At 39.9% G+C, this 9,802-nt stretch overlaps 1 protein-coding gene across 1 annotated transcript in view; it reads left to right on the top strand.

Moving 5' to 3' along the window:
* The first annotated feature begins 387 nt into the window (after positions 1-387).
* The window catches only part of PDE11A (phosphodiesterase 11A), a 226,632-nt gene continuing 217,217 nt past the window's right edge, over positions 388-9,802 (top strand). Inside the window, exon 1 of the mRNA XM_029910560.1 lies at positions 388-549. Coding sequence (XP_029766420.1) covers positions 388-549 — 162 coding nt within the window. The remainder of the gene's footprint in view (positions 550-9,802) is intronic.

Below are 9,802 nucleotides of genomic sequence, written 5' to 3'. Positions count from 1 at the left end.
GTCGTCTAAATTACCCAGAGCTGCCAAGATTTAGGAGGGTACTAAGAAGTGTCTTAGAGTCACCTTAGCCCCCTTACTTCTGGGCTGCAAGTTTTGTGTTGCACCTTGAAGAGCAGTAGCACAGAATCTCAGCTGTAATGGTTTTAGCTGGCTATACTAGAGTTTATTTAAAAAAAAATTTTTTTTAAACCAAACCTGTTCACAGAATGGGCAAATGACATAAAGGACTTTCAAAATTTTTCATCTTTTCTCTCCTACTTTGCTGGACAGAAGTAAAAGTAGGGCAATGATGGTAAATGTAACCAAAAGGGTAATCTTTGTAATCTTTTCAGAAATATTGTACAATTTCATTTTTCTGTTTTGCTTTGTCATAGACCAAAATGGGTGATGCTGAAAAAGGCAAGAAGCTCTTTGTTCAGAAATGCTCTCAGTGCCACACAGTTGAAAAAGGGGGGCCGCACAAGACTGGCCCAAATCTTTGGGGTCTGTTTGGTCGCAAAACAGGACAAGCTGCAGGATTCTCTTACTCAGATTCAAACAAGAACAAAGGTAAAAACAAAAGGGTGACATGGGGTGAGGTGCAGGACTGGAAGCATAAAGAAGCAAAATTAATTCCATTCTTGCTATATCTTAAAAATCTTTACAAAACTACCCTCATAGCTTTTAAATGACAGTATTGCAAGATGAACCTGAACCACATCTTCAAAAACAAAGTGCTTTTTAACTGAGATTTTAGTATCTTCTTCCAGCACATCTGTTTTTTCATATCTGGCTATTTACATCCTTTCCAGGATTTTACATTAAAATCTGCCTTCTGACAGTCCCTATTTCTTGGAGTGATGTTGATCCTTTAGTCTGATCTTGCTTCAGTTGGTCACTGCTTTCTACTGGCATTGCATTGGTGTATAGTCTCTTTACTTATTGGCACTGGACTAATTTTAACTCTCGGATTATTATATGCGGACGTGTCCACGTGCACTGTTTTAATACAGATGATCGTGAAAGTAAAGAGGTGTTTAAAAGTATTGTTACATAATTAGATACAATGTTGTTCATTTTGGGTTTATTTGGGTCAAGGTATTAATTGCAAATATTATTCTTAGTTTAAGTTATTTAAAACCTTTTGGAATTCCTTGACTCTTCAGTTTTACTGGGATCTCGCCAGGGCGAGGGGGAGGGCATTCAGTCTTATACTGGGACCTTATTTATAGAAAGGGATCCATTCCTACAAAGAAATCATGTATTTCATTGTTAGTGTCTGTTCTAAAAGTGCTCGTGTGAACTAATAGTGCAAGTGATTATTACAAGTAAGCCATCAACAGGATATCTAAATGTACTTTAGACTACTACTTAATACATCAACCATATTGGTCAATTTATCTCCTGAACACAGAGGTCAGACATAAGTGGTGCTGCTATTACTAATCTTTCAGTAGCCTTCACTACTGTTGACCATAATCTGTCATTGATATGCCCATGAGAATTAAAGGTGGAAGCTAACACTGAAACTGTTTCATCTTGTAAGTGGTTCCATTCCCTGCTCTAGCACTCTTTGGCATTAGACTATGGCACTACAGGGGTTCACCTCCAGCACTCCTGTTGATTATATCTTTGAGCCTGTTTCAGTACAACTTATCATCATATCTAGTCCAGACTCTGCCAAGGTAACAAGAGTCCAAAACAAGAGTTTACATAAACAAAAGGTTCTTCCACCCTGCTTAGGCTTCTCATCAGCCCAGCCTCCATGTTCACTTCCCAGCCCCTCTCATCTACCTTTAAGTCTTTCTGATACCTTCCCTGGAGTCCTTTCATGGTCGCAGAGCCTTCCACAAGAACCTATCTTACTCCATGTAGTCCTCCTTTAGGAGTTTTCTCAGCCCTTATGAGGCCCAGTTTTGGGCTATCACCTGACCCCATTTAGCCCTGCCTCTTCTGGTTAAACTGGAGTTAATTATGGCCCAGGAGAGCTGACTGAAGAGGGCTGGCTGCCCCAGGCTTCCTGGCCTTTAAAGGGGTGGGCCACCCTTTTACACACCTGTTCCTGTTAGAGAAATTCCAGAGAGTAGCAGTGAAACTGCGGTTTCTTTCTGAAGGTCCTCTATTGCCACCCTTCATGTTCAACATTTATGAACCCACTGTGGGAGGAAATACAGTGTGAGCTAGAGTGTCAGTATGCAGATAATCAGCTCTACATCTTTTTAACAGAATTACAAGTAGCTTTCCCTGTGCTCTCCCAATATCTAGGAGAGACAGACAATAACTAAAGCTAACTGTTTACATATCATCTGAAAAAGATGGAGGTGCTGCTGACTTGGCAGAGGGAAATGCTTTAAAGAGCTGGCAAAATTTATAACCATTGTGTATAATCAACAGTTTCTGTGAACACTTTTGCCAATAAATGGACAATCTCAGGATTCAAAAGAGAGCTTGCTCAACCCTAAGTAAAGATCACATTGATTTAAAACACAAGTCTGAATACATTACTGGAAAGCACTTGAGTGATGAAGATATTTGTATAGATTAAAAGTAGCAAACATTATTCAAAAGTGTTCCGTTTAGCTGAACTGGCTTTAAACATTAATCTTTCCAAGATGCTCAATATAATCTGGATTATTAAAATGAGTCAAAAGTAAGTACAGTATGTACCAGTTGTGTGTTTAATGTGAAATGTGTTCAAGCAATAATGAAAACTGGATTTAATTTATCATTCATTCTCATTCTTTTTTCCCTCCTTTGGAATTTAGGACATAAACTGAGTAGCTTACTTTCAGAGCTGCATACCCTAGATTTTGAGATCTTGAATATGCTTGATATGCTTAGCTATATGTGGAGTCAAGTGGTAGGACATTAATAAAATGTAAGCAATTCATCATTATTATCTAAACTTTCCAGGTGTTGTGTGGAATGAAAATATACTGATGGAGTATTTGGAGAACCCTAAGAAATATATTCCTGGAACTAAAATGATTTTTGCTGGCATTAAAAAGAAGAATGAGAGAGCAGATGTTATTGCATACTTGAAAAAGGCAACCTCTTCATGAAGTGTTCTTACAACTACTGTGATGTCAGAAAGTGTTTCAAAATTTGAATCTCTCTTGTATCAGTATTCATGTTTCAGTAGTCTGTTAATATTTGTTTATTAGGTACTGGTCTTAGCATCTGAAAATATCAGTCTTTATTTGATTTTTGCTAAGCCTACTACCAAAACAAAATAAGGGTGAGCACTATGTAAACTATTTCTATGATGGTAAAGGTGGGCATGGCCCTGTACAGACATTTCATAAGAAAAATATTGTTCCCTTTTCCAAGGAGCTTCCAACTGAAGGGTCCAGTCCTGCATATACTGGTATATATCTGGAATTATACACACACATAACTTTACATTGAAATCGATGTGACTGTTCAAGTTAGTACAGTTACTCACAAGTGTAAGTGGTTGTAGCAATGGACCCTAATGCTTCTTCCTTGAAGATTTTACTTAGGCAAAATTCTCAACAAAATCAGTGAGGGCTCAGTGTTTTGCAGGATTCAGCCCTAACTTAAAAGAGCAAGGGATGACAAACAGTGGAGAAAAAGCCAATCAGCATTGTATCAAGATGTTAGTATAAAAGTGAAGCTGGAGGGACTGGATTAGCTACAGTTTGATCTGTAGATAATTTCAAAACTTTAGCTCATTCCTTGTATTAGTGTTTCTTTATGTGTTAAAAGGACATAACTGTCCAGTAATCAGCAGTCTCTTCATTACAGTTTTTTTCACTCTATGTGTTCACTACATGAGTCAAATATATTAAGGTATCCAGCCCCCTTACTATAAAGAAACAAACAAGATCTGGCATAGCTCAAATGATGGTAATAATAGCAGGAATACTTTCACCTTTAGTTCATACTCACAACTGTTCTGGTAGTCTATATAAAATGTAATGGCTTAGCCTGGGTCTGAGAGGACAGGATTACTACCTGAGCTGATACCTTACTTGGGTACTTTAGAGAATTCAAGGATTATATGGGCATGGAAACTTCATTATGGCACTTTGGGCTCAGGCTGTGAAGGTCTCATTTATGCTGTACCATACCTATTCTAGGGTTATAAATCTTGCACCTTTCAAATGGCAAACCTTGAAAACGAGGTTGGAGTGGGGATTGAGGAAATTAAGAGCGTACATCTTTAAATAGTGAAATCTGCATCTATTTTATATCTTTTTATTAGACAGACTGCTTAGCCGTACTGCTGACAGTACTAGGTCTTCCCAGGGTTCTGTAAATACTGAGGTGTTAACTTACATTATTGTTACAGGCAGTACTTTCATATGTTTGGCCATTAATGATCTGTGCATAATGTATCCCAATAACATTAAAGATGTTAGTAAAAAGAAAACGTATAAAATACATTAAACATCTAAATTTAATTTTAAATAATTTCATTTTTTTACAATACTAGTTAAGCACTACAGTGTAACCATCATATATATATTATATATATAAATATATAATATATATTAAGTACTACAGTGATTGGTGCTAGAGAAAAAAAGTCTTGGTGGATCTCTCAAACTTTTCCATAGCCTCCCCATCATGATCCCCATCCCTCTTAACAATATGAAAAAGGTAGCATTATTGTAACCCCCTGGCATTATGACCCAGAGGTTGAGAATTCACATCTTAAAATTTGTAAGGTAGGTTGTCTGCAAGTTCTGGCAGATATCACTGCAGCAGTTTAGGATCAGTTCACATTTCCAAGGTCAGCTTCACAATCACGAGAGCTAGGCCTTTTTTTTTTTTTAAATGAAAGGGAAGGGAAAGGTGGATGGTTGCAGCCCCCCTGAAACCTGTTTGACTCTTTCCTTCCAGCACCCAGGTTGTGACTCACAGGTTAAGAACACTTGCCTTGGACAATTAAACAAATTAATATATACTTCAGCATGGTTGAGGTAAGCCTTAGTTGAATGAAGAAAGCACCAATACAATTCCCATTTATCGATATAGCACCAATCAGATACAGTATATAGATATTGCTCATAATCCCTACATTGTTCTAGCACTTAGCAACCAAGCCTTGCAAAGTTCCTTTGAGGTGGGGAAGTACTGTTCTGCACTGGGCAGCATCCAGGAGTGGCTCTGGGGCCTGACTGCCAGGAAGAGCAGCCGAACATGCCAGGGGGAGCCGGTGCAGCGGGAGGACAGAGCCCCCCTCCCCCTCCCAGGTAATGTGGGATTGGGAGGGGATGGGGAGAGTGTGGGGGCCCTGGACTGGGAGTGGGGCAGGGAGGAGTCACGTGGGGAGATCACATGTCCTCCCCTTTAGCTCGTGCCCCCTTTGTGTCCCTCCCATGAGTCTTGCATGCCTCACTGCAGTTTGGGAAACCCATTCCCACAAATCCATCCACTATTTCCTACACATGATTGCCCAGAGTCACAGTCCTTTGGAGTAGTAGATGATTAATGACCTTTTACATTTGCATGGGTTTTCCTACTCCAAAATGATTTCCCACTGAGCTGTAGCAATTTGGCATTGCAAGCTTCCAGAGTGAAATCATTATTCACTTTTCCACTATCAACACAGCTCTCATTCCAGTGTCCCTGCGCTGGAGGATTGGGGTGAGCTTGGCACACACACCCACAAATATTGCCTTCCATATCCAAAAGATGCATAGCCACTGCTCATCATCCCAAATCTGCATTACAATACGATCCCACCGGTCAGTGCTCTTTTCTCAGGTCTAGAAGCAGCACTCCACCATCTGCAGCTGCTCTGTGAATGCCACCAAAAACCTTGAATTGTTTTTCCATTGTGTCCCTCAGAAAACTATCCTCCAAGAAATTGTCATATCACCCACTGTTACAGTACTTTCCGTGGATCTGCAATTAAAGGAGAATCGTACATCTTGTATTTGCAACATTCATGAGAACAGTGCAGAGCTCTGCAGGCTTCCATGTTTCTGTGAGAGATGGCGGACAGTGAAAAATGGCATGAGGGCTTATGAGATTTTTTTTTTTTTAAGTGTGAAAATTATGGACTATGGATGGCATTATAGAATGAAGGAAGTTGCATGCTGGGAACTTGATGCCTAGCTCCCAGAGAGATCCCTGGGTGAGTTATTTTTATCTCACAACACACTGTGTAAATTTCCCAAAAGGCATTGCGACGAACAGCAGTGTGTGTCATACTGGTGGTGCAGCACACTTTGAATTGACACAAGCACTCCTGGGAAGTATATGTAGTGCCGGTGCAAGCAGCCAAGTATGCATGTGCCCAAGTGATATATAACGTATGCTGACAAAACTTGCATCAATCAAAGTCTACAGCGTAAACATGGCATTAGTAAACAAATGTTTAAATGCACGCTTAAAGAATACTTAATACATTTTAAACACAAGCTATCAGGTGGTACTCTACTGGTATTCCTTCCAGTCTCTTCCACCTCCCACCCTCCCATTTAGTTCCTCGTACATGTATTTAAATGCAAGATATCAAGCTAACTTTACATTTCTATACTTAAGCACACATATATAACACATTCCCCTCTCAGAGATTATTTCTCAATCTTAATAGTGTGTATTACCTGGATGTCTTCAGAACTTCAGGGAAAAAAAGCAGGTACTCAGCTCCCTCGAACACTTCAGGGTCAGACAGCAAATAAGTTTGGGATCAATTGGTCTCCTCAGTTGCTGGTGGAAAAAAATCTGAAGCCTGTATCCAACGTGCTACAGGTATTTGGATTCAGCATTTAAAATATCCATTCCCTGGAGTTACACAAATGCCCAACAGAGTGAAAGCCTATCTCTTCCACATAAATCGACCTAAGTCAAGTGAAGGATTGAAAATTCTTATCTGAGATCTGGCCCTGTTGCGTCTTCACCTGAGACAGAAACCCAATCTAAAGAAGATAATTAGTAGCTAAGGCGAATGGAAGTTAGGAGCCTAAGTACCTTTGAGAATCTGGGCCTAAGTTCCAGAAGTTGTGTAGCCCCTGGAATGGCAATGTTTCCCTCCCATCTCTCTTCTAGGTCCTTAAAATACACCGCAATGGACCAAACATTATCCTAATGGAGGGCTTAGTAAGTACAGATGGAATAGCATAGACTCACCAGTATCCAAAGTGGTGCAGGTACTGGGTCCCAGCTTCACAGCAGATGCCTTGCTCCTTCATTGACCAGCCTGATCTTATAACCTTTCCCACCTTCAGCTTGATTTGCATCTGAGAGCTGAGCCGAAGATGCATTTTCCCCAAATGTTTAAAGTTCATTCTCAGATTTCTACCCAGAGTGGGTTTCAAAATTCAAAGTTGCAAGCTCAGAGAGGTGTTAAGTGGCCCATTTGTCTCAATGCTGTGTTCTCAACTGAAAAAGAATACCTGATGGTGATTCATACAGTCTCAACCAATTGCTCTGAGCCTAACTGGAGAAGCAATATGAAGTCAATACAGAAAGGTACATGAGTAACATACACATTGCACTTCATCTGTCATGCATCCGGTAAAATCAATCAGAGACTGGAAAGTCATTTGAGAAATTGTAACAGGCCTTTTTCTATTCTTTATCTTACTTGATGGTGCACACGAAGTAAATGAGCAGAGTATTTAGGGTACTCATGTACCTTACTGGTTAGTGTTCAGTTCCATGCCCAACACTGCAGTGAGAGGTAAATGAATAAGTTACGGTAAATGAGTATATTAGACAATGTACCCATTTACAGTGCATTACAAAACAAAACAGTAAGGTAAGTGAATGTGTTTTATTACACTATTATGTATAGAAAACAAAACTGTAAGGCGCACGATTATTTATAATGATTTTGTCATTTGTCAGGGATACATCCTGAAATGGCATCAATAATGCAATGTTGATCTATATCCAAAATCATATCAAAACACCACTCACTGGAGAAAAAAACTTGACAGCAAATAAAATAGACATTTTTATGTAACATTGAAGCAAAAACCCATACTATAAAATAAGCCATAAAAGGGATAAGTACATGAAGTGAAATTGTGAGTTGTATGTCAACTTGCAGAAGACCCACATACACACATATTACTGTTGATGTTCAATGGGCAGTGACATGTGAGTGCAGGCTACATCTTAAATGAGCAACATAATTTTCGAACAGCAAACAAACCAAACAATTAACTTTGTCTCAATTTATCAATGTCTGTGGACATTCCTTGTCCTCACTCGGCTTGGGAGAGGGGACGGAGAGAGGGTTGAACATCATGGCAGCATGGCTTACACTTCCATCAGGGGTTGTTTTGAACAGGGCTTGCTGGAGCTGTTAACTCCTGCATTCAATATAGACACATGATGTTAAATACTGTCATAGAGCAATAGAAATGGGTTTCTGAGCCCATGTCAAAGAAATAAAATATTTTATGTTAAAAAATCTGTATTGATTATGGCAGACCAAAAAGTAAACTTGTCAGAATGAAAACCAAACTGAAATGTATCAAGTTAGAATTTTTTGTTGCATAACACGATTTTTTCATACTCGTGAATAATTCATATCTACGTTCAGTAAAAATTACAATAGAAGCATGCCTTTGAGAGGGATTTCATATAAGATAGAGTAGCATCCTCAGTGAATATTTGAGAAGTAAGTTCTACATACAAGTGATGACATGGAAAAAAAGAGGGCAAAATACAGTCGAGAAAAGCAGTCCTCACTGGAGGATCAAAGGAAACTGAAGAAAGAGTAAACTGTAGCAATAAATATGGAAAATTACAAAAAACAAAGTGCTATACTACAAAACACTGATAGGTGATCAGCTGGGTCAATTAAGATGAGTTCAATTCAGTCAATCAAAAGAGAAGACAAATTTGTGAAATGCTATAAAGCTATATACAGACATGTTATTCCTATGAAAACGGACAAGGAATACTTTGAAACATCAAACACATGTATGAAGATTATGAACTTTTCGTGATGGTGTGTAAGTAAAATATTATTACACTGAGCCAAGTCTCCTGGAGCACATATCCTCAAAAGGCTTCATGGCTCTGGGCTCCAGGCATTGGCTACATTCAGGGCAACTGGACCTCTATTTCCCCTCAGTGGTCCAGGTGTCCCATCAGTTTGCTGGATCAGGAAGAAAGCCATGAGCCTGTTTAAAACCAAGCTATTTATTCAAAAATCCTTTCTTTGTCTGTTGGGCTCTGGCGAATCCAGTCTGAACTAGTATTTGTGTACCTCTCCCTAAGGGTGGCTTCAAAGGGCCGGTAGCTAGAGGAATTACATTAGCAACCCCCTCCTGCTAGAGGCATTGCACACAATGTACATACACATGCACACAATTGCATTTTTAATACAATGGTTCCCAAAAGGTACTAAACCTAATTCAATAAGATTTGTCTTAGTTCCATAAGGTTTGCCCAGAATCCTACAGGACATTGTCAGTCTGTCACAGGCTACACTGTGCCCTTAACACCACAGCCATGGGGAGAGGGTGCTGACATGGACCATCCTGGAAAAACTGAAGTCTCTCTGCCACCCACAAACCCTACTTTGGCAATCACTGCAGATAACTTCTTGTATCCTTTCCCGGTCCCCTCCCTCTCCAAGAGTTTCCCTTCCCCTGACATTACCTGGCAGCCCATCTCCCACTTGCACCTGTCCCCAATTTTGTTTATCTGCCCCTCCCCTCGCCCTCCCTCCATCCCTTTTACCTTCCTCTAGACACAGTTTGGCCTTCGGCACAATTTCTGCTCACCCCACCCCTCCAATTCAACCCCTCTCTCTGTCCCCCTTTTGCACCCCTTTTCAACAGGGAGCATAAAGCCAGCGGGTTCAGAAGATGGTCTGTCTGATCCT

This window comes from Terrapene carolina, unplaced genomic scaffold, assembly GCF_002925995.2.
Source record: "Terrapene carolina triunguis isolate 2854851 unplaced genomic scaffold, T_m_triunguis-2.0 Scaffold62, whole genome shotgun sequence".
Taxonomy (NCBI): Eukaryota; Metazoa; Chordata; order Testudines; family Emydidae; genus Terrapene; species Terrapene triunguis.
This window is presented reverse-complemented; position numbering and strand designations above follow the sequence as displayed.